General features: G+C 44.2%; 4 protein-coding genes and 1 non-coding gene across 8 annotated transcripts; 1 reads left to right on the forward strand and 4 right to left on the reverse strand.

Moving 5' to 3' along the window:
- Positions 1-3,059: 3,059 nt before the first annotated feature.
- Positions 3,060-3,147, forward strand: trnay-gua (transfer RNA tyrosine (anticodon GUA)). The gene is given in 2 exon segments: positions 3,060-3,096; positions 3,112-3,147. It is a non-coding gene; the product is annotated as a tRNA-Tyr (tRNA).
- Positions 3,148-3,742: 595 nt separating this feature from the next.
- drap1 (DR1-associated protein 1 (negative cofactor 2 alpha)) lies at positions 3,743-8,495 on the reverse strand. Of its 2 annotated transcripts, none has more exons than XM_057026481.1 (7): positions 7,810-8,495; positions 7,227-7,299; positions 7,023-7,116; positions 6,738-6,863; positions 6,117-6,207; positions 5,718-5,806; positions 3,743-5,072 (listed from the first exon to the last, which is right to left on the reverse strand). In XM_057026481.1, the coding sequence occupies exons 1-7, from the start codon at positions 7,849-7,851 to the stop codon at positions 4,889-4,891; spliced, it is 699 nt and encodes a 232-aa protein (XP_056882461.1). In that variant the 5' UTR covers positions 7,852-8,495; the 3' UTR covers positions 3,743-4,888. The 2 variants fall into 2 exon arrangements, with proteins under 2 accessions (XP_056882461.1, XP_056882459.1); XM_057026479.1 differs by having other exon boundaries at positions 3,743-5,075; positions 7,810-8,484.
- Positions 8,496-8,914: 419 nt separating this feature from the next.
- taf6l (TAF6-like RNA polymerase II, p300/CBP-associated factor (PCAF)-associated factor) lies at positions 8,915-13,545 on the reverse strand. The gene is made up of 12 exons (XM_057026475.1): positions 13,389-13,545; positions 12,882-13,043; positions 12,685-12,771; positions 12,441-12,591; positions 12,308-12,358; positions 11,979-12,073; positions 11,828-11,902; positions 11,540-11,760; positions 10,874-11,006; positions 10,144-10,272; positions 9,500-9,990; positions 8,915-9,414 (listed from the first exon to the last, which is right to left on the reverse strand). The coding sequence occupies exons 2-12, from the start codon at positions 13,026-13,028 to the stop codon at positions 9,075-9,077; spliced, it is 1,920 nt and encodes a 639-aa protein (XP_056882455.1). The 5' UTR covers positions 13,029-13,043; positions 13,389-13,545; the 3' UTR covers positions 8,915-9,074.
- Positions 13,546-15,175: 1,630 nt separating this feature from the next.
- On the reverse strand, positions 15,176-16,720 carry cth1 (cysteine three histidine 1). The gene is made up of 2 exons (XM_057026478.1): positions 16,486-16,720; positions 15,176-16,363 (listed from the first exon to the last, which is right to left on the reverse strand). The coding sequence occupies exons 1-2, from the start codon at positions 16,492-16,494 to the stop codon at positions 15,419-15,421; spliced, it is 954 nt and encodes a 317-aa protein (XP_056882458.1). The 5' UTR covers positions 16,495-16,720; the 3' UTR covers positions 15,176-15,418.
- A 595-nt stretch (positions 16,721-17,315) lies between these two features.
- mta2 (metastasis associated 1 family, member 2) lies at positions 17,316-26,394 on the reverse strand. Of its 3 annotated transcripts, XM_057026470.1 has the most exons (18): positions 25,985-26,391; positions 24,637-24,704; positions 24,406-24,499; positions 24,142-24,259; positions 23,900-23,963; positions 23,672-23,789; positions 23,500-23,602; positions 22,683-22,782; positions 22,414-22,602; positions 22,243-22,317; positions 22,107-22,165; positions 21,924-22,024; positions 21,651-21,790; positions 20,339-20,567; positions 20,132-20,221; positions 19,788-19,906; positions 19,188-19,330; positions 17,316-18,963 (listed from the first exon to the last, which is right to left on the reverse strand). In XM_057026470.1, exons 1-18 carry the CDS (start codon positions 26,010-26,012, stop codon positions 18,816-18,818), a joined length of 1,986 nt encoding a protein of 661 aa, XP_056882450.1. In that variant the 5' UTR covers positions 26,013-26,391; the 3' UTR covers positions 17,316-18,815. The 3 variants fall into 3 exon arrangements, with proteins under 3 accessions (XP_056882450.1, XP_056882449.1, XP_056882451.1); XM_057026469.1 differs by having other exon boundaries at positions 23,500-23,789; positions 25,985-26,394; XM_057026471.1 differs by lacking the exons at positions 19,788-19,906; positions 20,132-20,221; positions 20,339-20,567 and having other exon boundaries at positions 25,985-26,393.
- Positions 26,395-27,058: the final 664 nt, after the last annotated feature.

Genomic DNA, 27,058 nt, shown 5'->3' on the forward strand with positions numbered 1-27,058 from the left:
GGTGGGGCTACAAAACTTTTCTGTCCCAACAGGAAGTGCCATAGGCACCGCGCGCGTCATTTGGACGGGAAACGTAAAGCCATATCCGGTGGACGCTGTCACAATAAAAGGCCAGACAGTTAGTGCGCTGCTTTGTGCGTAACATTTATTGTCCAGCGATTTGATTTCGAGTAGTTGGTTAAAATATAGCATATGCTGTGCATTTAAGCGAAAACAAGAAAAAGAAAAGGTGCTAAAACGGATAACTGTTTCGATCTCTAAGCTGTACATAAAGCAGTCCGAGCTATGACTGTTATTTTAAATACGTACATTTCCGGTATCTTCACGTCTTCTGTTAACTTCATAATATGGTTTCCAACTTAGAGAAATGGGCAAAAAAAGAGGAAATATAGGACATGTCTGCTTTGGAGTAATATATATATAAAATTTTACAGCACAAGACAGACACAGGATTTCTGTATTTTTATATTTAATTATTTCTTACATACGTATGGCCAACATATCCTATAATAAATCAAATAAAAGGCCATTTATATTGCACTTATATGGCACTACAATTGTGTAAGACAAATTTCCCTTCAGAGGGTAAAATCAAAAAAGACAACAGCATGATCCTTCCACCCCCACATATATGCACACAGAACTAGAAATACAGAAATACACATTCAACCTTTGGGGGGCAGATACACTGGGAGAGGTCAGAGAGGTTACATATATCATATATATCACATATATCCTACATCAAACTGACCCGGGTAGACAGGATGCGCCACACTAAGGTGCAGAGCTCTGAAGCTCACCAAGCCGGAGCTGCTCCGGGGGACAGCATCCCCCATCTGTAGACCAGAGGCAACTCCCAGCTTGGTAGCCCCCCCTCCTGAGGAAACACTGGAGCTAAAAACTGATGGCGTAAAACAGTAAAATAGAACGTATAACAGCAGGATTAAACAGAATATGTTAAAAAATGGAGCAATCCAATAGGGTAAATGGTATCACAGTAACATAAAGCACAACATGGAAAGGCCAAAAATGAAGGGCTTAAAACAGTTAAACGAGATTTTGAATGTAAAAACTAGAAAAACTGGAGCAGAATTAACCAAAGATATAAAAGCTAACCAAGTTAACCAAGTCAGTTAAAAGCCTGGTTAAAAAGGCAGATCGAGGGGCTCTTTTTAAAACCATCAACAGTCTCTGTGGCCCAGAGTTTGGCATGAACACAGTTATGATCTTGGGTCCTCTCACATCTTAAACAGAAAATAAACATGCCACTTTTACAGCATTAAAGGCTATTAAAGAACAAATCAGCACACACAGAAAGCCAGTGTCCCCACGGTGGGAATGGGGGTCTGAGGGCCAGCTTGGGCCCAGCTGGCTGCTGTGTGGAAACAGTATGCTTCCTTCTGTTAGCCTTTGATGGCTACCCCTGTTTCCCAGCCAAAGCGCTCCCATTTGTTTGGACACCTAAAGTCAACCACCTACATCCTCACCCACCCACCCACCCTCGACTGACCCCGCCCTCCCCACAATCCGCTGAGTCAACGCCTGTGCAGGAAGGATGCAGTTGTTTTTGCAGCCCTGGCTCAGGGCCGCTCTGCTGGGGAAGTGGGAGCCGCATTTAACACGACAAAACACGGCGTTTCGAATGCAAAGCAGAGACTTGAAGAAGAGGAAAGAGCATGTGAGTGCGGCCTGTTGCAAGACGGTTCCGTGCCATAAGAACTGTACGCGGCGCGCACATAATCACAGACCTGACCCGGGTTTGTGTCACATCGACATCTGTTCACATTACAGTTTTTATTTGCACATTTGGGTGCATGATATCATTTTAAGAAGAGCTTTTTTCAGGAAAGAAAAGAGGCTTTAAAGAACAGAAAAAGGAACCGGCAAATGTAGAGGAGAGGGATATATGGTGACGTCGGAAGGAAGCTGAGACAAAAGCGGGACGTGCGAATGACAGTAGGAAATAGGACAGCAGGAAGAAACAAAGACATGCAGATACGGGAGCCTTATATTAGCACTTAAAGGGCTCCTGTTGGCTACTCTGCAGCAGCGCTTTCATGTGACGACTCCAAAGTGCAGGACAGGACACCAGCAGGGTGAACAGACAGGAAACTTTGGTTAAAACAGTGTTGAAAGAAGTGGATATTACATGGCTACATTTCCAAGCAATCCAAAATTAATCAGCACACCACATATTAAAGAAGAAAAATCTAACATTTCCTGTTTTCCAGCATTAGAATCTTAGAATTAGTTCCAACCAAAACCTCAAACTACCTCCGGAGGGGATGTGGCTCAGCAATGGAGCGGGTGCCCTTAATGTGGCCTGAGAGCAAGAGACGAGCCAGTTTTGGACACGGTACCAGACCCCACAAGCTCAGAGCACCTTGCTATGTTCAACGCATGGTCACCAGTTACTTCCTGTCTTTCAGATTCATAAAGTCTGCTTATCACTATTCTTGTTGTTCTGCCGTCAGTGAGCGTGGGAAGGTGAATCCACGCATGACGAGAAAAGCGCTTTATGAATAAAACCCATGTTGCCTTGGCAACTGTCTACTGACAGCTGCTGCGGTATCAACGGGCCATTGTTTGACCCGGGATATCAACATCTGTTCCCCTTCCTGCTAAGAGTCAGAGATCAGGGTGTTACAGTTTGGTTAACCAGCGGGGGCTTACATCAACAGGTAAGGGTGGTACTCCTTGACCTTGTGCCACCTTACAGCCAAAACTGTGGCAGGGGTCGTGACCCCATGCTGTTGCTTGGACCCTTGGCCCCTGCCTCACACCTCTCACGGAGGCCCACCACCACCTGGTCAAAATGGGGCTACATTTTCAAGCTTCTGTTCCCTTCTTAGGGGGATAGCTACAGCCACATTGGGAGCACTGGCATGACCAAAGTTAGCTTCTTGGTTGGTGGATGGACAGGAGAGCAGATGTCATGCTCATTAGCGTTATTTCAAATCCAAAATGAGCGCGCGCGTGTTAGCTTTGGCCTTTCGCTATCTGGGTAGCGGTCGCGTTACGCTAGCATTTTAATATCTACTGTAAATACAGGCGCCAGACCTTCGATAGCTCAGTTGGTAGAGCGGAGGACTGTAGCGGTGATTCCCAGGCATCCTTAGGTCGCTGGTTCAAATCCGGCTCGAAGGAATTCTTTTTTTTTTCCAAAGCGCTGTCTGACACATTCGTTTCCTATTCCCTATACCCTAAATAGTGTTAAGCGCTCTGCATAGGCGGACGCTTCACTTTGCCGCACTAATTTGGCCCACTAATTTGATTTTTTTCCCCTTCTAATTAAATAATATAATACACGAACTGGTTGTTTGTTTATTTATGGACTGCTAGAATAATTAAGGTAATTATTAATTTATCCAATATCGAACTTCTCGAGCGCGGCTGCAAAGGATGATGGGATATATTGATTGTTCGGCAGCGCGAGTCATACGCTTCTGTTCGCAGTGCATTGTGGGATGCGTTGAACACACTAAATAGGGTACAGAGATCCTTACTTGACACTCAGAAGGCCGTGCAACATGGTGTAAAGACTTGTTAGTGCACTAAATAAGAAATGGGGGTAGTTTAGTAGACAGTGAAGGCCTCAATGTGACGTATGTGACCAGACATTATCGTAATAACACTGAAAGCAGTGAAAATTTACACTTCAACAATCAAAGACTGCTTTATCGCTCATGTGTAGCTTTTTCAAAAGGGAGGAACAGAAACAGTCCCATGCTTGAATGACAAGTTCCTTTTTTAAATTGAAATACAAACTTTATTTCACCGATACAAAATAAAAAGAATGTTAAAAAGTTTACAATACAGTGTCAACTTCAACGACTGTCTGGAAACATTTCAGAACTAGATGTGCACACAACCGGAGGCCCTGTCTCTGCTTTAAATAAAGACATTTAAAACAACCTAAAAAAAAAAAAAAAAAAAAAAAAATTGGAGATACAACAGGAAGAGTTACTCAAAATTGGTGCATTGGCCAGAAATTAGAGGACAAAAACGGCTTTAAAAACAAAGTTATGGGCCAAGAATCACAATACGCTTTTGAAAAGAAAATTACCGGAATTCATGTGGTCGAGAATTAGCTGTTCTCGAAAAAAACAAAACGTATTATCTAGCTAGCATAGCTGACTTTGGGTTTGTGCAAGTTTACAGTTAATAAAAATGTCAATTAAAATAGAAAACCAATTGACAAATGCTGCGGCTAGCTGACGTATATTAAAAATACACTTGATGTTTGCGTTACAGCCTGAGAGCTAAGTTGGGACAAAGGTGGTAAGTCGAGCTCACGTCTTAATGCTAGCTTTGTAGCCAATCAATAACACAGTAATACAGCACTTCCTGGTGTGCCGATCTCCCTTCAAATACTCGACTAAAGTCGTCTGGGCTAGCTGCCTTTGTGTGAGCGCCAAAGGCTGCGAAAACACTTTTAACTACCCCTCAGAGAAGAAAGAAAAGTGCAAAAAGAAAAAGCTAAAGAGGAAAATACAAACCACACCTATCCTGTGTGCCGGGGGAACGTGGCAAAGAAAAGAGTAAGGGGAAAAAAAGAAAAAAGAAAGAGGGACGACTGCCATTTTTAATCGTCGAAATAAAACGACCGACTGGTTAAAAAACATTCCTCTTTGGATTCACCTCTACAATAAAATAAATTGCTTTTAAAAAATGAAAAATATAGAAAATAAAAACACAATGTACAACCAGGTTCGCATTTCCTGCAGTGCTGAGATAAAGAGTCTCTCCTCTGCTCAGAGCAGCTGCATAAGACCAACTTCAGAATTCCAAAAGAACATTGAAACTGTTTGTGTGAGAGAGTGTGTGTGTGTGTGTGTGTGTGTGAGATAGAGAGAATAGAAGAAAAGGGGAGAGAAAAAGGAGAGAGCTAAGAATCGTAATCTTCGTCGTCGTCCTCGTTTTTGTTTGGCGCGGGGGCGGCGGGAGGTGCGACGCTCATCATTGAGGGGTGGGGCAGGAAGGCCATGTTGCCTTGGGGGTGCACTGGGGCCATGGCGTTGCCCACTGACACCATGTTGCCCATGGGCACGTGCGCTTGGGGTGCGGAGGTGCTGCTGGGAAAATCAGAGAGGGAAACTGGGGATTAGTTCAATAATGTGACGTTTGAAAACCTGTTTTTAGAAGCGACACTGACCCACTTAAAGATCCAACGATGCATTACTTATTTGCCGAAAAACCTTTAAAATTCAATGATTTAGGGGAGCGGAGCCAAACTATTTATATAGAAACAAATAAAAGGCTTCGCAGCAGGACCTGATTGAGGCTCAGGCATAAATGATTGCTCATCTGGGTTATTCAATAAATTTCTCCTCCCAGATTAATGATGAGGCGAATGGATGAAGAGTCAGCAGTGAGGATGCAGCTCCCCCTTGTGGCGAACATCCGCATTAACATTAAAAAAAACCAGGAAGTGGTAATGACACTTGTCTGATGAGCAGGGGTCAAAGGTCAAACCGGTCGTTTTGGACTAATGGCAGATTTGACTTTTGTTTCATCCTTAAATCTCTTTCCTCGCCCTGATTTGGATTTCTTTACTGTGAAAACTACAAATCTTTAATTGACCAGTTTTATCAAGTACAAACTTGGAAACACTGCAGTTATTATTATATATACATATATATTTTTATTATTTCCATTTAAATAGTGGTGATGCCTCAGGAACATGGAACCGACTGGTTGAGGGTTTAAATCCCTACCTGTTGAACCTGGATGCAGCCTGCAGCTTTGTGCTCGACTGTGAGCTGTCCTCTTCGTCTCCGTCTGTCTCGCTGTCCTCAGAATCATCCTGCCATCATCACAATAAAAATGACTGAGCTCAAAGGATCCAAAGATTGCAGAGTACCAACCTTGTTTTCATTTTCAGGTTGGTGGTCAAATTCCACATAAAAACAAAGACAAAGCACGTTACATTTTATTTCTCTATTCCACCATCTCCACGCGTCTAAATAGATTTGAAATATATTGATATTCTAGCTTCACTAAATGAAAGTTTCACCATAGAACTGCTCCTCAACCCACCCAGTGTTTGTCTGTTCTCAGGAAAGATGCACCAACACATTTAATGATCTATTCTGATGGTAAAAATCACCTCCCACCTCTTGCTCAGAGTCAGTTCCTGACAACTTCTTGTCCTTTCCTTTGGCTCCAGTCCCTCCATTCTTGCGTCCAGGCCCTGGTTTTCGACCCCTGCGTAGAAAACAATCAAACTAAACCACTTTCTATGGAAATAAGAGTGACTAAAAAGAGCACTTGTGCACAATAACATAAGACATTTAGGTCTTTAACTCGAGGATAAACACGTGTCCATGTTCCAAGTCTCCACAGATGTACAAAGAAAAAAAAAAGGCAAACTAAAATGAAATAAATGTCAGAAATGTGTACTTAAAAAAGTGAAACCCATCCAAATTTGCAGATTTGATAATAAAATGAAAATTGGGTCATGGCTCAGGTCACCGTTACCAGGCAACCATGACCTATAGCTGCATAACTCCATGCTGTTACCTAATGGGGAGGATTAGCATTGCTACGGACATGAAATGCTAACTCATCAGCCTAAGCAAATTCAATGAATCTCCTTTTTATCCAGCATTTGTTAGGAACAGCGGTTAGAAAAAACTTAACAGGAAGAACCCTTGAGCAGGACCAGGCCCGAAAACCCCAATCAGAACCAGTTAAATCCCGCATTCATTCAAATAAGCACACAACGAGGAGCATACCGCCGTGAGACTTTTTCTCCGACCGCCTCGTTGTGGTTCTCTTCTCCCTCGCCCTGCATGTCCGGCACAGCAGCCACCAGATCCTTCAGGAAGTCGAACTGCTGCTCCAGCTCAATACACTGTTTTCTGCAGACACGCCACCACAACATCGCATTAAAACCTCTGGCAGCCGCTCGCAGTACAAGATTTGGGGGAAAAAGTTTCTTTTTTTTGGACTGCTGGACAGAAATTAAGCCACGTAATTAGAAAGAAATTAATGATTTGCTGGATCTAACTCTGGCTTACAGGTGTGATGTTGTCATGGTCTTTGCGTTCCTAGAGTGGGTGACTTGACAGGCCTTTGTAAGTAAGGACTCCAAAAAAAGCTCCAGAGCTCTGGCTGATGCCTCGGCTAAAGAAGATTCATCTGATGCATTTCTCAGACACACACACACACACACACACACACACACACACACACACACACACACACAGTAGCAAAAAGGATACAAATAATAACAGGTACGGCTGCAGCCACTTTGCCTATTTCTTCATCCGTTTGCATAATTTTCTTGATTCTCGCCTGAAAGAGGAAGAAAGTAACGAGTCATTTCGAAACCTCTCTTAAAAGAAAACAAACTTATTCACCACGACATTTAATGACAATAATACAGCTTAACGTAGGAAACGACGGGATCATGAATACTTCAGCAACTAGATTTGGGACTACTGACTTTAAAGCTAGACACATTGCCAGCTGCTGTATATTGCCACAAGGCAACAACAAATTTGCTGACAGGTTTAAAACATTAGGTGCTATATGCTAAAAACAACGGCCAAATGAATTCTCGGTGGGTGGTTTAGAGCGTAACTTACACGTCCTTAGCAAAGTCAGTACAAAGTCACGTCATAGTGTAAAACAAAATGTTTTCACTGCAGTGTATTATAATTACAATTTGTCAAAGGTTGTTAATAAGCGACTTACGGTCTTTATTCAGCATGCGAGTTAGCAGGCCGAATACAGTTATGCTAGGTAAAGAAGTTAGCTTAGTTGGTTCACACACCACACCGGTCGAGCAATGTTTAAACTTACCGGAGGGAATCTGGCGTTATATTTCTTCTTTTTGCTCGGCATTATTTAATTACTCGGGAGCGACCGAAGGTAAAACGTAATATACGGTGGAGTACTAGTCTATACCATATATAATTTGCCTCCACCGCGCACACACTAGACACAAGACACCAGAAGCTAGCCGGCTAGCTCGTTAGCATTTCGTCGTCACTCACTGGCCGGTTTGTCGGACTGGTTCCGCGGGGTCAGAACGCCCGTCTGCCAGCCCACAATATGATGTCTTTGGTCAACTCTACGTTGTTATTATTGAAGTGGTTCTTTTGAACTTGACAACCTTAAAAGAACATGGACATGGAGTCTCGGTTTTGCAGTGTATACAATATTCACTCGATAGTATTTTAAACGCTTCGAACTATCGGTTTGGAGCTTATCTGGAATCCTCACTTTCGTAACTACGATATTTATTCGGTTATTGGCTAAAACTGAGACAGTTCCCAAGGAACCCGTTCAATTTCACCGTAACACAAAAACCATGAATCAATTTTAGTATATGCGAACATGAATATTTGGGTCGGTTTCAACATGTTTGCTTGGTTTTTGGATCAAGCCTTGCTTCGACATTTGGACATGCACACATAACCCATATTTTCAGCATATTTTCGTGCTTTAATCTCAGAACTACAAGTCCATAGATCCACTGCTTCGAAGCTCGAGTTCGTTGTTGGATTACCACGTGATACATGACGTAGAAAGGAACGACCGCTTCATTGCCTGAACGAAATCTGCCAAGTTTTCGGTGAGAGGCGTAATCAGCACCTCAATAAAAAATTGTTCCCTTCCCCAGTAGTTACACAAGAATACCCATGACCTAATTTGCTAATAGGACACTTTGATAATCTTTGTGCTTGTTTAATTAAAAACCCGTCCATCAACTAGCTTGCAAAAATGTTAATGCAACTTTGCGGTTTGCCAGGAGAGGGCACTGTAACTCAAATGGCTCAGTAACTGTAACAGTTCTTTAACCATTATATAATTTATAAGTGGGTGTATGTTATTTTCTAGCACACAACACCACCTATTAAAGTTTAACCAGGCAGTTTAAAAAATGAGCATAAGCAGACAGTAGTGGAACTGAGATTACCTTTATTGTCTTGCTTAGAAGACATACGTCTAAAGAAAATAGGTAACAGGTCCCCATCGATATAGCAAAATGTAGACAGAAGCAAAATAATAAAGTGTGCAGGAGCACATTGACTGTTTTGGTGAATTTTATTCCAATTGGGAGACTAAAGTGGCAGGTGAAGGGAGTAATGGGAACGTGTCCAGTGGCGTACAGGTTTTCCAACCCTACCAATAACGGGAAGTTTATGGGCAAACACACGCGGTGGGATGGCAGAAAAGGGTAAAGTCGGCGTAAAAGTGGTTTGAAATGGGCGCCGGCCTTGGCAGCGACGGCCCATTTGACGCCCTCCAATAAGGAAAGAGAATCCTGGATGTCCGATCTGATTAGAGGTGAAACAAGCTTTGGGGAAGATGTCCCGAGGCGGCCCGGCCGAGTGCTGGCCTGACCGCGATGTGTAGCTCCTGGAGCGCTGCACAGAAGATGAAGAGGAGCGAGCCAAAGACCTGCAAGGGAAGAGTTGCTATTTAATAATGCTACTCTAACCAAACACCCATTTATCTCAAGCGTTGGAATTCTTTTTCACTGTACCTGCCCGACCCAGCGGCCGTAAGGCTGGGCAACTGCGAATCGGGACAAGGACTTCCATCCTGGCTGGGGCTAATGTTGAGGTTGGCGGTCAATTGAGGCATCTTTCGAGTGGTTTCACTGTTAGAAGCAGAGCTGGGGAGCTCCTTCTTAGCATCATTGAGTTGGAACAGGGTACAGGGAGGGCAGCTCCCAAACCCAGACCCAGTACTAAACCTGACAGCCAAACTGTCACCGAAGAAGGAGTAGAGCTCCGAGTACATGGCAGGCAGAGAGACCGGGGTCCATTCTTCCCAGGGACAGCAGGCCCCACCCGCCTGAAGGTGGCTAGCTATTCCCGAGGCTGCATCGGACAGAGACTCTGGAGGGGGACTGAGGCCGGGGGACCTCATGTTGTAGGCCGTTGCACCCAGCACAGAGCCCAGCGGACCAGTGTGGGCTCCCTCTGCTGGCTGAGAAAGAGCCTTCAACTTCAGCAACTGCTCCACTGCCACCTGCAACAGGAAGAAAGGGGAAAAAACAAGAAAAATCCATGACAATATATTACATTGCAACTGAAACCATTAAATTAGGAATTTGTCATCCAGGGTTTTAAGTTATCCCAACATTGAGAATATAAAAGGGCCTTTGTAGCCATGGATACTGACCAAAATAGCTCCATAGACCTTATGTCCATCAGCTTTGACCTGTGCATTGGAAACAGAGTTGTCATCCAACACAGCCTGGAGGTTGGCCCAGTAGGCAGGAAGATGTGGAAACAGGACTCTTTCAACAGCCTGCCAATAGAAAACAACCATCACCGGCCACATAGCAGAACAGAATATAAAGGTACGGATGGATTTGTGCTAATCTTTCAGAGACATTCCAGTCTCCGTAGGTCAACCTGTCACTAGAAAATAAATTGCATCATCTCTTTAAGTACACAGATTATTAGTGTTTATTGTCTATGCATACAAGCAATAATGGCAGTGATTCAGAGGGAGTCAATTGTTCAATGCTTTCCATGTCTGATGGTTGTGCTTAGTATTTTTTTTATCTTTTTCGCTAACATAGTGTGTACAATTCAGATATGTTTCCTTTACTTAATAATTTCGGCTATTTGGATGATAATTACTGCAAATTTCAATTCGAATCAAATAAAACGCTACTCTCACCTTTACTGACCTCGCTCAGTAAAAAGAAAACAGCTCCCCCTGCTGGACTAAAATGGTATTCATTTTTTGGGTTGAAGCCAACAATCATTCTCCTTTAATTAAACACAGCATATATTATTGTGTATTATTATATATAATGTATTCTATTGGCCCAACTCAACCATCTATATGGGGGATGTCCAGTGTTTAGAGTGGGTCTTTTGGTCCCAAGCAGTGAACCTACCTTCCAGCCCAGGGCATGAAGTCCTACCACAGCTCCGTAGTGAGAGCACAATGGTCTGACTGGATCAGACAGAACCTTTTGGAGCGAGAGCAGGACCTGATGGTAGAGACCACCAACCAGATCACCATGAATCCTGGAAACAACCACAAAGCCCATTAAATCACTGCGGTATTACCGTACATCCATTGGTCTAAAACTATTCCGTACCATGTTGTAAATAATATCATGATGTTTTTCAGATGTTCATCCCTATATGGACTCGTCTTGTTAACCACTTGATCCCTTTCTGGGTCACAGGGAGGATACACACACCCCTGGATGTTCATCGCAGGGCCCTATATGAGCATTTGTGGGTGCAGTGCCTTTCTCACAGGCACCTCAGCAGTGCTCTGAAGGTATTTTGGAACCTATCCCTACTACCAGAACACCTTCCATGTTTTGTCTGCAAACCTTCCCTTCTCAGCTCAGTTCCCAACACACTGAGCTACCACCGCCATATATGGTGTTGTCAAAAATTCACCGTAATGCATTGGGAAAGGGCAAATCTACTCAATAACTTTGAGTTATTGAAAAGGCCCGTGAACTATGGCCATTCATTTAAAAAGACATCTAGTCGATGGCTCCTCATATTCAGCATGTGTTAATGGTCACCAGTGAATTGCTCACCAGAATATGTGACTGAGCAGCAGGGCAGCGTAATCCCTGAGGGTCCAGTGGTCGTTGAGCGGGTTGATGGATGCAGCCAGTGGCTCCAGGATGCAGTACATGACGCTGGACACTAGGCTGCGTACGTAGGAGCCCAGGTAGAGGTAAGGGTTCCGGACGAGGCTTTTGACCATGTGGAGGAGCCTGTTGAGCTGCTCCAAGTCGTGACTGACCGATTTCACCTACACAGATGAGAAAATGTGTTCATCCGCTGCGCTGTGAAGTTCGACCCACCCCGATCAGACGTACCCCACTGATGACGTAAACAAAGTAGGGCAGGAGGGCAGCGATCTTGGAGTTTGACTGAAGGTCCAAGAGAGCAACCTCAGAAAAAGAAAAGTATGAGGAGTAAAACACTGTTGAGTGCGACAGGACAGCTGCAGGCTCTTCAGGGGTATACCTTCATGAGGTGGGGGTCGTCCCCCAGAATGGCTCGTGTGACCTGATGGTAATACTTCATCAGCTCATCGGACAGAGACTGCACTGCAGTTGGAACTGCGAAGATCAATGGAAAACATCTTTTGTGCTTGAAAACCCTTCTCAAAGGTCATAAATAAGCTGCTCGCGCACCTTTTTAATGCCAGTAGTTAAGTTACACCCCCCCTTCCCCCCCAACTTACAATGCAGAAAATTGTTCAATAACTTTCCAGGTGTTCCAGGATGCATGGGAACCATGAGTAGGTGCTCAATTGTCATGCAGCCAGCTTATAGTAGTGGGGTGAGACTTACCTGTGCCCTGACTTTCCAGGTTGCCTTTCCCATCCAGGTAAGACACGTTCACTTAGAAAAGGAGGACAAAAAGAAACAACATGAAGCTACTGGTTCCGATTCTTCAGTCATTAACTGATCAACCGGGTCTTACCCCGAACTACAGTTTCGGCACAACCCTTTGGAATGTTCGTGGCCAAAGCGAGCTCCACGAGGTTGACGTCTCGATCTTCAACCAGGAAAAGCTCGCCATCTTTCAGTGAACGAAATGGGGTTGCATCTTGGGCCCCGCAACCAAAAATTGCCTAAAGGATGCACAGAAAGATAAGAAATATGCTACATCTTACATCCACGCAGATTAGGACTGATCTGGGGGATAAAAGCGACTAAATTCTTACCTCCACGTTGCTCCAGCGCAGAGCTCTGTTGAAGTCCTCCACCGTCAGCTTTCTTCTTTTGGCGTGTTTCATGAACTGAGAGCTACTCTGAAATTGCCATAGACAAAGGATCCCTCACAGTCATATGCAATCAACCCAATTTGACACAAGGATCTGTCAGAGATCTGTCAGAGATCTGTCAGAGATCCAGCACCGACCTGCGTGGCTTCCCTGAGGCGGTAACACACATCCTCGGCCAGGAGCGCAGCCACATCGTCGTCGAGCTCGACTCCTGCGCTTTCTGCCATGAGTCTGACGGACTCATGAGAAACCTCTGCGAAGCGACGCTCGTCCCGGTCATTCATGTTCGCCCCCACAAACTGGAATGGAAAGCATCGTCCTAATAGCGCTGCATTTTCACGTCATTCCGGGGGAAAACTCAAAACACTTTAGATTCAATGGGCGCCATTCGACTTCGGCCTAAGTTTCTAATGGGGTTTTGTACACAATTGCTTTTGAATAGCTGCATGTTTGTATGGCAACACAACAGCATGCCTTAATCTGCGAGGGAAATCGTGTGTAGTTGACCCACAACGCTTTCTTAAAGCGCCTTTTGGGATGCTAGTTCGGTAAATATATCGTAAAAGACAAGTCGGCAACTGAAGAAATTATGTTATAACCGGAACTTGCTGCAGCCGCATAGACAGAACGTAAGCTGGCAATACCTTCTGAACGACAGAAATCCAATGATTATTATGTTTACATCCAGTTAAATGGTTCAGACGGATAGTTTGACATCAAGGTTGTTTTGTTTTTCTTTTCTTTTTGTTCTTCTTCTTCTTCTTGTTCTTCTTCTTCTTCTTTGTTTATGAGGTGTCGCTGCTGCCACCCTGTGGACTGTCTATGATCCTACACTTTCTTCAGATCTGTTGATTCGTTTGGGAATCTACACGAACACCGTCGTCCTTGTCCCATTTCTACACAGTCCACACTATTCTTATATGTGTCTCCAGATATCTTAAGTATCATGTTGTCTCTTTCTGGTAAATATTCTGTGCAAAATATGCTTCTGTCTTCCTGACACTGTCAGGTATTTCCACAAGTGTACAACGTGTGGCCTCCACGTCTTATTCCCTGACTTAAACAATACACATTAATTTTCCTTTGCACTAAGTGTTTTAAGTGCTATTATTAAACCTTTCCGTAACCGTGAGGATCCTGCAAGGATTGAAATTCTATTTTCCCATGGAGCCCTTGCAAATACAACAGAAGTTACAAAAGTCACCCAATTAAAAACAAGGCGAGGGCAACTTACAAGGAAAAGATTACATTTACAAGCAGATTATGAAGACATTTACTATTTGCCATTATTTTGGCTTTAACATCACTCAATTGAATTAACTTTGACTTCTTTCTGCAGCATATTTCACGTTTTGGATGGATGGATGAATGGACGGATGGACAGATGGTGAATGAATGATAAAGTATGCTGATGACAAATTCTGTTTATTTATTTAAATGTGATCAAACGTACATAAACTTGTTGACATATATGAAGAAGAAAAAAGAGAAAAGAAATTTCTTTATAAGAAATAGCCAACCAAACAATGCTTCCACCTGGGTGTAGAAATGACTCAAAACAGCAGGAAATTGGCGACATTATTACAACTGAACTTCCTTAGAAATTTGGTTGAGAAGGTGTTCATTTGTTGCAGTGAATATGATGCAATTGTGTTAGAATCAAATATTTAACCAGAATTTATTGGATAGTTTAGGTCTCATAATTGGAAAAAAAAGAACTGAAGAAGCCTTCTGGACAGAAGGCGAAACGTCTTCAAAAAAGAAAAACAGTCCAATTGACAAAGAAAACTACCTTGGATGCAAAAAATAGAGCAACACCAAATGTAAAACGTCTTTCAATGTATTCTGCCAGTGGATACCTTTTAGTAACCATTTTAAAATGAATTTCCATTACTTTTAAAGAAATAGTGCGCTTGATTTAAATCCGACCTATTGTCCAGTGGTCGGTGTTGATTTATATGTGGCCGGTAGGTGGCGGTAGAGCCTCCAGTAATGGAGACAGAGCGTGAGGAAGAAAAGGAAAAATGAAGTTGAGCTTGTTTTTATTCATCACATTTGTCTCGTTTCTTGGACTCAGTCAGGGTGCGTCCTCAAAATATACAATAATTCTGTATAGTTTAACTGGTATTTCCAGTTTTCTACACCAATATTTGCCTTTTAATTACCTTAACAGTTGCATGTGTGCTACAAATAATCTTGCTTTTACTACCCATCAGCTGGTGGTAAAGAATGGACAGTGCATGGAGATTTAGCTTTAGAGTTTATTTTCCATCCTGATATCAGCACACAAAGTAAATTTCCTCTTCAATTTTGGGATTTTATTAAGATTTGTTTGAGTTCTAATTGCTCCTTCATTAAATCATGGTTTATAAAAAATAAAAAAAATCTCAAATTTGTGCAACATGAAATGGAAAACTGTCAAAACAAGAGCTTTAGAGAACAAAATTAAAATGTTTATTGGCATTTGCGAACAATTATTTACAAATGTTAAGTTATATCCATAGCTACTTAATGTCACTTCAGTAGACAACATTGTAACAATTACACTTGAGACCCAACAGAGTGACAAATCTATAACTAGTTTCAGGCTTACTGAAGAAGCTCAATTCAGACAACCTCACTTAAAAAGTAAAAATTTAATATTTAATATAAAATCAGTTCAAATCATAGCCATTTAAAAGGCTCTGTTCTCCCAGACCTCCTGAGCGTTGCCGCTCTCCATCTGCTGCAGGTGGAGGGCCAAAGGCAGCAGCAGATCACTGAGGTGCTGACTGGAGAAGGTGAAGGCGTTGTGCACGCCGACCTCTCCAGGTGGGGTGGTGAGGGGAGAAAGGGGTGGAGAAGAAGAAGAGGTAGAAGAACTACGCGATGTAGCGGTACCGGGGGAGGTTGGCACGGTGAACCCGGGCGGAGGCTGAAGGAAGGGGTTCCCCGGGGCCTGTGCCGAGGTCTTGATCTTGTCGGGAAGGCCGTGTTGGAAGCGGCAGCGCGTGCCGTTGAGGCAGAAACCAAACGTGGTAAAGGTGTGGCAGAAAGGCAAACGCGGCTTCAACTCTCTGGCTTGGGGAGCGTACGGCGAGGCGGGAAGAGGGGCCTTCTCTCTGACGCCGTCAGGAGATTCCGCATCGCTGTTGTGACCCTCGACGTGGAGGAAGTTGCATCGGGTGCCGAAGGGGCAAATCCCGAAGGAGCAGAAGGTACGGCAGGGGATGTTCCTGCGGCGCCGATGTGCGTGGCGCTGCTCGGACGGGTTGTGGACAAACAGGCAGCGGCTGCCATAGTAACAGTAGCCAGTTGTGTGGTAGCTCCGACATAACTCCGTTTTGTATTTTGGATGGTGGAACGGGATGTGCAGCTCATGGAGGCCATGTGCAAACTGGCAGCGCTCGCCATACTTGCAGAAGCCAGTGGCGGAGTAGCTGGTGCAGAGCTCCGTCTTGTAACGAGTGGAACAGACCCAGGGGACCAGAGTTGGAGAGGGGGTGGTTTCCACCTGAGGAAGGAGGGCCTTTGCCAGGGAGACTCCTACACCGTCACCCTCAGACTCTTCATTGGCCAGCAGGGCGTCCACCATCTCTTGGTCTTGGTATGAAGGCAGAAACAATTCATCCCTGCTGGTCTACAGAGCAAAAAGTCAAGTTCAACTAATTTATTTTAGCTCAAATGGACAACACACCATCTACACCTTAAGTCATTGATGAATTTTCATTGAAACATGTATAACAGGCCCACTTGACTTACCTGTAACATTACTGCAGGGAAGTAGGTAGATGGTAAAATGCACAATTTAGGAGCTCAGCTCTGGCTTAATGCAGCCACCAAGCCAGTTCCACCAGAGACCCTGTTTAAGAGGTTGCCTCAGTAAAGCCCAACTCCTCCTGCCTGCTGCGCACTCACCAGCAGCCCAACCGCGACCTTTTTATCTTTTAAACCGGGTTTCATCTCCCACCTTCCGCGCGCAATCAACATCACCTGAGTTCCGCATCTAATTAACCGCGTCCAATCACGACACCTGCTCGGAACTTGCCCGCTGAAGGGTCAACGCCGGTGGGATAAAACTCTTTTTCCTTTTGAACGCGTCTGTGTATTTGTTTAGCGGCTCTCCCATTTCTATAACCACAAATAATAAAAAGCATACATTCAACACTTGCGTTAAAACAAGACGCAAAGAATACGGTTCACGCGTAAATATCACCCCCACCCCCCCTCAGTGGTACAGTCCATCCAGACAGGGAAGACGACGTTGCTCTGATTGCACAGCGGTAATAGATAACAGTTATAACACATGTGAACACATATAACACTTATGTGTTCACGGGGCAGATGAGCATCCAAGGTCACAAAATTGTTTGCGTTCATGGATGATCTTTATCAACCAAATGCACTGAGGGTAAACAAGACCTCTTGGCTGTAAATAAGGGTTTAAAACCTAAGAAATGCAGGTTTGTTTTTGGGAGAGCTCAAAGTGATGTTGTAGTGGCTTAAAAAGGGAGTTTAAGTGACACGGCAGCAGCAGCGATGATAAACCGGAGCCGTTAACAACCTGGAAACGGTCAAGAAAAAGTCACAGGTTGAGACAGAGGGGGAAAATTTTATTTTCTTTCCACGTTAATGCATACAGACACATCAGAAAGGTTGGTCTGTACACAAAAATTAGCACCCTTTCCTCCTCGTGACTGCGTCTCCTACCCTGCAGAGAGCCAGTTCTCCCCTGGAATAGAGCTGTAGCTGCATGTTTTATAGAGAAAAAAACCCCTAAAACATGGCATTATCCCACTTTTCTTTTCATTCCTATGAATCTCAGCATCAATTTTATTTCTAGGGCAGATACAAAACCCAGATTGTGATGAAAAAAAACCTGTCAATAAACCAAATTGTATGTAACTGTTGTAAAGACTTGAATAAACTGACCGCTAATGCCCTTCTTCACATTCAAGATGAGCCACGGTACTAAACATTTAACTGCACCTTCTCCACATTCAGGGATGTGTCCACTCAAAGAAGGCAAATCTTTTCTTTGTTTGAGCACAATATTTAATTTGGGGGGGAAAAAATTGCAAACAAATTCAATTCCAGATCTCTAATAACTGCAAATGGCTAATTAAGGTATAGCAGTGTGACAGATGATGTACAGACAATATGCAACAGTTCTCAGTGACTTTAAAAATAAAAATAAAAAAAATAAAAGAGGTTCCAGCACAAGACAAAGTCCTATCAGAGGAACGATTTATGGTTGACAATTTTATCACACATGGAGTTTCAAATCAGCAGAATAACCGACGCTTTAGGCTGCGGTGAATTTGAATGTTTGACATCATTCCAATATGGCCCCAGAGCTTCCAGTCGGGGCCGAGAGTTCAATGGGATGAATCTCTGGGGGGGGGGGGGGAGTCCTCCTGCCCGGCCATCTGTGAAGCTCCCGACAGGTTAAGTCACATGCTCGGAGGGTGGGAGACAGCGTAATTACGGCGGATGAGTGGAAAAAGTCAATGAGTCTTCTCTACTGGACCAGCGACTGTGCACGTTGGAGAACTACAACTAACAGCCAGGTAGGTATTAATATATAAATGAGTGTAAAGTTAAAATCTTCAAATTTGACCTTCGGCCTATTACGCCTGACCCAAAATGTCTTCCAATTTCACCTCCCCGTCTCGACCCCCCTTTTACACTGTAGGTCCCCCAATCAAGTAAATATTTACAAAAGGATAATGCATATGAAAAAACAAAAAGAAATGTGCTTTGTCGCCATCGTTTGATACAAGAAATATTTGTTGTGTTTTTAAAACAGCCGGTATAGACAAAGGAAGCTAGATCTCGACATCTGTCATTAAAAACTACGAAAGCCACAGTGCGGTTTGGCACTGTGCTGGTGGAAATCGGGGGCGTTTGAGTTTGTTGGACAAAGCTTTCAGAAACAAACAGAGGACTAAAAAAAGGGACGTTGAAAATAGAGAAAATCAAACACTACTGGGAGGGGAAACTGTGCCACCTGCTAAGTGACAACCTGAACGAAGACTTTCCGACTAAAACGGCTCGCGCAGCCTTATTGAGCGGCACCGCGTCCCCGATCTTTAATCCTCCAGGACGATGGGCTCGCTGGTGCTGGAAGGGAGCAGAGGCATGGGGCGGGGGGGCAGTGGCAGCTTGATCCGGACCAGGAGGTGAGGTTTTCTTGCCGCCTGACGCATCTCTGACTGGGTCAAATGTTTCCTTAAAGCCCTGGTGGGGAGACAGCACCAGAACATCAGTCAGAAGGCCGACAATCGCTCAAGGATGTTCAAGGTCACCAAGGTGAGGTGCTGATGATTTGCTCAGGTGTTTGAATTTGAAAAACAATAAAAGCAGAAAAACAATATATAATATTATGTGATAAAGGTTTGGTGAAATTTTAAGTTGTTCGGGGCTGTTAACTTTGCCTTTAAGGGCAGGTCATCAAAGCGTACCTGGTGTCCTTGGTAGCCACAAACACAACAGGGTTGGGGGCCTCCCCCTGGCTGATCTTCTGCCGCTTGATGACTGACTGAGTCATGGCTCTCATACCTGAAGTATATGGCCTCCCATTGGCTGGAAAGTTCACCGCTGTAGCCTGGGGACCAATGAAAGTACACGTGGGTAAATGGAGCAATGTCAAGCATTAAATTCTCTTCTAGATCTCAGCTTTAATTTGGTTTCACAAAATACAGGCATTTACAACCTAGGAATTGTAGCCATTTACTCCCCCAAACATTTTACACTTTAACGTGTGAGAAACCTTAAATGACTCGATCCAATTTAAAGTGCATAAATGAATGGTCTCAGTAGGAGCTATCCAACCCCCCCAGGGACCAGTTCCAGGCCAACCTGCGCCCTAGAAGCAAGACTCCTGAACCCGGTTGTATTACTGCCAATGGGCGACTCGTGAGGAAAAACTAAAATACACTAAAAAATAAAACACCCCCTGCGGTTCATCCGCAGACCTACTCAAACCTAGTAAAAGTCTTAACGAAGCTGGATCTACAGATCACATCACAAAAATGAAAATGTTCCGTGTCTAGACTACTGACGGTGTCAAAGCTTCTCTTTCCCAGCATGCTTTGGCCTCCACGAGGCTGGCTGGCTTGATTTCTGTTGATAGGTGTTGGCGGTCCTCGAGTTGCCTTAAGTTTCAGAGGAGCTGAAATAGCTGCAAAGACGACAACCAGTGATAAGACCTTTGAATGGGTGGAAGAGGCCTCTATCAGCAGGAAAACAAACTGACGGGATTGTCTAGCTTTATCAAATCAGTACAGAAGAACCACTGAAATCAGGCTAGCAGGCACACAACACATATTGTATCTAATAAAGTACATGTGTAGATGTACAAAGATTTAAGAACCCCCTTGGGAAATGTGGCGTGATTTGTTCTCACCCAAGTCCTTCACTATGGTGGCCAGTGACTGTCGGGGCACCACTTTGCTTTTAGGAGGGGTTTTTGTGGCTTTGGGCAGCCGAATCATACCTGAAGATATAGACATAAGACAGAGGCTTTAAGTTCTTGTGTGCAAGTCCTTCATCACCAATCAGTGCAGTATCACAGACCCCCTCCGTTAGCGAAACATGCGACATGTGTACATACACTCAGCCTTTACTGCGTTGGCATTGATGGAGGCGTACGGGCGTCGTGCGGCGCGGTGAGGTTGTAAGATATCTTCGCACACCCGCCGTGCGATGCGGGTCAACTTTGTGGTCTGCAGGATAAACGTTTGGCGGTTCTTGGCCAGCAGCTTGGCTCGACCCTCATTGCGGGTAAATGGGGACAGGCCTTGAACTTCTTGGCGGGTCATGTGACCGCGAGGCCCCGAATCCTGGACAAGAAGGGAGATACGACACAATGTGAGGTGTCACCTTGCAGCAAATTGTACGAGGCTACCTTTCTTTACATCATCTCAGTGCTCTGGAATCCTCCAGCTCCTCTGTATCAATTTACACCACCGTGCAAAGAGATGGAGCGAAGTTTGCGATATCACATTAAGGCCAAGAAATGACTGAGCTTTGCCTCTTCAACTGCAAACCCTCTGAGACAGAGGAGACATCAAGACAGCTTCATGGACCCTTTCAACAGGATGGAGGTTTCTACAGGGGGGAAAATACATGAATGTGCCCCCCCAATGGTGGTGATGGGAAAAGTGATCACGTGCATGAAAACTGAAATTAGGACAACTCGACGCCACATCGACTCTGTGGGCAAAACATTTGCCAAGCGGGATGTAAGCGATAATTGGTGGAAGGCTGAATATTGTATACTGAGCCATTTAGACCAGTCCTGACTTGGACCACAGCACTGAGGCGTGAGCCTTCAAAGTACTACGAAGGAAAAGAAATGCTGACGCTACCGGGACCTTTGTGACATTAGGCCTGATATCCAACACACTGGAGCAACACACCAGAACAACTGGATTGTCTCAATTGGATCATCTAAGCGATGTTGTGCGGTCCATTGCAGTGTCAAGTACCCAGACCCAGAACCCACGACACAACACAGAACACATCAGGACACACACCCCTGCCTGGACCCATGCATCCTCAACAACTCGCTCGATGTGGAACAAGAGGTCAGCTCTATTCTTCCTTTTCATTTGCTAAAACACCCTTTCTGAGGCAAGAATCAGATCCAGGACGGCCCTTAGTGGTTCTGTTGAGGTTCAGAGGGTGAAAAACAGACAAGGACAGAGAAACGAGGACGGTTCCGAAAGCTTCATGTGTCATGGAATAATGAGAGAATGGACCACACACGGCCATGAAAGCGTCTCCTCACTTTTGAGCACGTGGGAGGGAAACGTCATGAAATGGGTTATATTCCTAAATGGTAAATGCCATGTTTTGTGAAACGTTTTCTCTTAAAGCTCGACGCCAGGCTCCAACTGCAGAGGAAGAATTGCGGGACTTACAGAGCTAGCTCTAGCAGTGCCATCTAGATGGGTGGGTGTCTTCAGTCCTCCGTACTTCTTCCAATAATTCCAACAAGAGGCGCATAGTCTGCACTGCATGTTGGGAGGCCCCCAGGCGTACCACTGAGACGACTGGACCGCTGGATCGGCGAGGAGAGAACCAGAGAAGGATAGCATCTGTTAATGTTGTCATCCAATTTAGAGGAGTTTGCCAAAGCTTTCATGTGGAACAAAAAAAAAATCCAAGAGGATGTTTCTAACATTTCTACTTACTGTGGCAACTCTCGCAGTTCAGTCCCTTCTGAAAGCCCGCTGCTCCGTTCATGCCTGGCTTGCTGCCTGGAACCATGATCTGGTTGGGGTTGGGTTTTGTGCTGGTGAGGGTAGAAGAGCAGGAAGTGGTTACTGCCTGAGTAGAGACACCAGTACCGGTCCCACGTTCAGATTAATACGCACTATGTGGGGATGTAGACTTGCTTCAGCTTGCTGTCTGCTTCCGCTGCCTTCAGCCGTTTCTACAAAGAGAAAACGGTTCGAGAATCAGGAAAATCAAGGATTTTCAATGACTTCAAGCTCCGACACAAAGACCAACCTGTTGGATGTAGCGGTCTGTCGTCTTCCACATGTAGTAGAACTGGACCACGCTCGCTAGAGACTTCCATGGCAACTGAGGGAGAGGAAGCGATCAAATGATATCAACGATTACAGCTACGGGTCAGCTTGACCACCCCCAGAACAACTCGACAACAGCAACAGCGCTTACAAAGTCCTGACGGATGTCGGTGAAGTCTTTGCCGTATTTCTCCAGGGCCTCCTCAAACAGCATGGCCTCCGAGGCGCTCCACTCCTCCATCTCATCGCGGCAGAGCACGGGACCTCCCTGAGGGACCAGGGTGGACATGGCGCTCGCCAGGTCGTAGTTATTCTTCTGTAGCGTGTCCATGGCGTGAAACTGCGAACAAATGAGCGTGAGGCCGCCAGACAGGAACCATTCTTTCCTTTGCGGTACTTCCAAATTCGAAAAGGTTCTACCAGCGTGATGTCTCGAGAGGCTGCAGCCGCGCTCATGTGGAGGCTGGGTTGCCGAATGGAACTACTGCAATCGAGGGCCCGTGCGAATGTCCCAACAGCCCTGAAGCACATAGAAAAGTAAAAAATGAAGGAACTTGTTCATGTGATGAAAACCAAAAACACTTTACACGATGAATGCTTCTGCATTGTTTATATTGCATTAAAGGTGAGGTGACAATAAATTCAAACTCAACTTCATTTATACTTTAACTATCTGATACAGACACAAAACAAATATAAGAGACCAATGAGAGACCAGAGCCTGACTCCCGAGCGAGCACTGTACATGCAACAGCAGCAGGAAAAGCGCCTCCCTTTTATCTGAAAGAAACCTTGAGTTGGACCAACTAAGTTCATAGATAAACTCTCAAAGAAAGCAGCCTCCTTAAAGAGGAAGAAATCAAAGCTAGAGGCTTTAGTGGCGATGAACTGAGCTCTCTTTGGTACAGCAGTGTACACATTTATCAGCATTTTCACGACAGATTATCAATTAGTATAGCTAAGCACACAGATAGAGGATTTAAGTCCATTGGTGTCCACAATTAAAGTATTTCTTTGGACATATAAAACATTTTGACATGTCAGATACACCCTAATTTTAAATGAGCTGCACCGTTGTTCTGTGTCGCACTTTGATGATGTCACACTACTCTATAGCTGGCAAAGCACCCAGACGCCACAAAGTAAGCTTGTGGTTAACCCTAATAGTAATGTACCATATAAAACTGTACTTCTGCGCTGAAATAAGGCATTTCGATTCAGATATGGGGAGTATTACCGTGCTACCACCAGGAACTGGTCGATCTGGGGGTCTTTCAGCTGATTGTTGGGGTCCCAAAGCTTAGTCTCAAGCTTCTCCTGGACCCGGGTGTCCGTTTCTCCTAAGAGATAAGAAACTGTATAATTACTTTGCTTTTTTGAAATGTGTTTTCTAGCTTTCTCCAGCTCACCTTCAACTAGTTTGTCAGGGATCTCGGCCTGATATTTGGAACCCACCCGGATCTCCCCCTGGTCTGCCAGCAGAGTCTTTTGTACTGGGTCAAACACCAGCGAGTAAAAGAAACAGTCCTTGACAACGAAAAACATCGGAGAATTACTACCGCCTCGATTATAGGATCTACTTTTAACTACTTCAGATTTGTGCAGCTGACACCACTGTTGTCAGACAGGTGCCGTACATCTTTGTCCAGGTAGTTGACCAAGACGTCCGTTTCGTTGAGAAGAGTGACGTTACATTTCCCCCTGAGGAGAGAAGCATCCAAACAAAGGTTATCATAAACACAACCAGAGAACTTATGGTCAAAAAGGTCAAAATCTAAGGATTATACCACACATTAAGGTGCCCTTGGGCAAGATGCTGAGCCCCAAAATGGCTCCTAAGGCTGCAAACCGCAGCAGCCTCTTGACCCTTAATACGTACCGGATGTGAGTAGCAGGTAAAGATTCAAATTGTCGAGACAGGAAGAGTTCTCTGTGTTTGAGCTGGTGTTTTTGTTCTTCAGAGAGTGTTGGCTGTTTAGACTCCTCCTCAAACTCTCCTGGAACACAAACCAAGAGTCTCAGTACATTTTTAGATGGCCCGATGGGGCAGAGACCTGGTTGGTCTAAGGTGGCACTGCGATGAGCTCTGCGATGGTGTGGGTATGTGTGCGGTTTTATTCTCTTTTTGCAGCTTTCTACTCACTTGCATTACTGTCAGCCAGAGTATTTAGGTTGCTTGAGATGTCCCGCCTCCTGAAGAGACACACCACCTTCGCCTCCACGTTCCCATTGGCTGTCTGTAAGGAGACAGTTAGCATTGGGAGGTCTTTAAAGTACAGATTTACAGATTTGGAAATACTAAAAGGTAAACTGTAAGCATGTATGTCTTGGGGTCACACGTATGATGCCCCAGGACCCAGCAGCATCCACCAACCTTATTGAGCTCTTCTATTCTGCGGATGAGGTAAGGGTTGCTCGAGGAGTTCTCGAAGTACACATAATCTGAGGAGACAAATAAAACAGGATATAAAATGCAGAGGGTGTTTAAAAAAAAAAAAAAAAAAACCTCCTGAAACGTCTCTAGTCAGGTTGGGAAACCTCAGAATGGTTTCACATCAAATGGTTTGGTACATTAAAATTGTTGCAAGAGAGAGCTCACGTTCCCCGGCACCGCTGCAGAGAATCGCTGTCCAACAAGAAACAGAACTTTGTTTTAAAAATGCCTGTTGGATGTTGGAGTAACATCTGGAACCATCGACTCAATTACAGTTTAAGACTTAGCAACAAGCAAACAATGCAGAAGCAAACACGGGAAAATCTGTTTCAAAAAATGAAAAGGAAACGATATGGCACGGGTTAGGTATTCTTTAGGGACAAATAATAACCATGGTTACGCTATGGGATGGCTGGTGAAAGCACAGGAACATGACAACTGCAATAGCCCAGCGTTAACCAATGGAGGGCAGCATCTGTGTGTAGTTAAAAAGGTGGGAAAATACAATTTCAATCACCCAAAAAAGAAAACGAGTCATCTTTAAATTACGTGGAAAGAGCAGAATTTTTTTAATGCAATACAATGTCGGGATCAGAACCAGCTTTGTCCATAACTATTACAACTTTATACGCGTTGGTTGCACAAAAAAAACAAACAGAAAAAACCGTCTTTCTGTTAGTTAAGGATTAATGCCTCAATAAAACCCAACAGAACTCGTCTGACGGGTTCTACAAACGACAACTCTGAGTTCATCCTTTTTTGGTCGTTCCTAATTAGCTAAGCAGCGGTATGTTTAGATAAAAACGATGTTATAACACAGCCTTTTATGCTAAGTAACGATCAGTTACCGCAGTTTGAACTATTATAATTAGGGGAAGTCGTGTAAACGACTATTTTGGGCTACCACAAGGTTATCTTGAAGTTATTTCAGCGCGATATTTAATAAATACTGGCATTTGGGGGGGAAACTATATCAACGCAGTTGGTGCGATATCATGGCTAACGAGAACTAAATGTGTCTTAAAACTTAGCACCAGCCTTGGAGTCATTTACAATACGCACATTTATCCACGAATCTAATTCAGATCACTTAATATCTGCCTGTTGCAGCCGATTGACCTTTAAACGTGCAAAGATCAAACCTAAGTGTACGGAGGCTAAGAAAAGAGCTAGCATTGAGGTTGACAGCGGCTAACCAAACAGAGAGCTAGCGGCTAGCTAGCCACCACGCTATTGAGACGAACAATCACGTTGTTGGGGTGTCTTATAAATGTAAAATATTCCTTACCTCCAACTCGGTACATGTTAGCCGCCATACTCCTTTAACCCTAAGCAAAATCGCCCCGGGATTCAATCCACTTTGGGTAGAAAAAAGAAGTCGAGAGGTGTTTATTTTACTCCTTCATTTAGCGTAGACACCCCGGCCGTGAACAAAGCCGGCTCCGGGGACGACGAGCCGAGCGGTGGCGGGTAAAATGTTCAAAGTTAGCTAGAGTAATGGTCCGGGGGAGGGTATCCGCAAATATTAATTATTTGTTTTCGGCGTCTCCGGCAATGTGGAGCCCTTTTTATCTTTGATACATTGACACGCAGCCAGTCTGCCTCTTACACTACTCTTCCTCCCATCCTCTGCTCCCTGCTTCGTCCTCCTCTTCTTCACCTCCGCTCACTTCAACACACTCGGAAACACATAATACGCACTTACTGGCCCGGTCGTTCGTGGCCGAACCGGCAACTTCGGAAAACATCGGCTGTTTCCGTCACGATAGAGAGATAGATAGATAGATAGATAGATAGATAGATAGATAGATAGATAGATAGATAGATAGATGGATAGATGGATAGATGGATAGATGGATAGATAGATAGATAGATGGATGGATAGATAGATAGATAGATAGATAGATAGATAGATAGATAGATAGAATGCTGAATATGAAGTTGTTTGTTTGCAAGTCCCCATGTGTTTTTTAAAAGTAAATTGATGTGATGGTTCTTTTAGATTCATTCTTACAAGAAAAAAAACCCATTTAAAAGTAGCTTAAGCTACGGCCTGGTTCAGAAAACCACTAGATGTCGGTGTTGGACAATACACGAAGCACGCAGTTACACACGCACTGCTATGTTGCTTTATCTGTTTGCTCCTCACCAAGACTGGTAATTGAGTCTCCCTTTTGTTGATATTGACCTTGCTGCGTGTTTTTGTTTTTTGTTTGTTTGGGTTTTTAAAAATATATATATATCTGAAACGAAAAGCTGTACTTGCACGCAGGCCCATTAAACAGTTTAAATTGCTGCGGATGAAAATATCACCCTGTTTAAAAAAAATGAGAAATAAAGCCCTTTCATTTCTTTGTTTTCG

Source organism: Takifugu flavidus, chromosome 3, assembly GCF_003711565.1.
Source record: "Takifugu flavidus isolate HTHZ2018 chromosome 3, ASM371156v2, whole genome shotgun sequence".
In the NCBI taxonomy this organism is placed as follows: domain Eukaryota; kingdom Metazoa; phylum Chordata; class Actinopteri; order Tetraodontiformes; family Tetraodontidae; genus Takifugu; species Takifugu flavidus.

Bases quoted from the DNA above. Each gene is read 5' to 3' on its own strand.
- drap1 (XM_057026479.1), bottom strand. From the start codon at position 7,851: ATGCCGAGCAAAAAGAAGAAATATAACGCCAGATTCCCTCCG. The intron at 7,300-7,809 runs GTAAGTTTAAAC...TTCCTCTTTCAG, and splicing joins ATAACGCCAGATTCCCTCCG to GCGAGAATCAAGAAAATTAT. The intron at 7,117-7,226 runs GTATCCTTTTTG...CCGAGGCATCAG, and splicing joins AGCCGTACCTGTTATTATTT to CCAGAGCTCTGGAGCTTTTT.
- taf6l (XM_057026475.1), bottom strand. From the start codon at position 13,028: ATGAATGACCGGGACGAGCGTCGCTTCGCAGAGGTTTCTCATGAGTCC. The intron at 12,359-12,440 runs GTAAGACCCGGT...TCCTTTTCTAAG, and splicing joins TGCCGAAACTGTAGTTCGGG to TGAACGTGTCTTACCTGGAT. The intron at 11,903-11,978 runs GTATACCCCTGA...TCTTTTTCTGAG, and splicing joins ACGACCCCCACCTCATGAAG to GTTGCTCTCTTGGACCTTCA.
- mta2 (XM_057026469.1), bottom strand. From the start codon at position 26,012: ATGGCGGCTAACATGTACCGAGTTGGAG. The intron at 22,603-22,682 runs GTAGAACCTTTT...ATTTGTTCGCAG, and splicing joins CCTCTCGAGACATCACGCTG to TTTCACGCCATGGACACGCT. The intron at 19,331-19,787 runs GTCAGTAGTCTA...ATTGGTCCCCAG, and splicing joins GAAAGAGAAGCTTTGACACC to GCTACAGCGGTGAACTTTCC.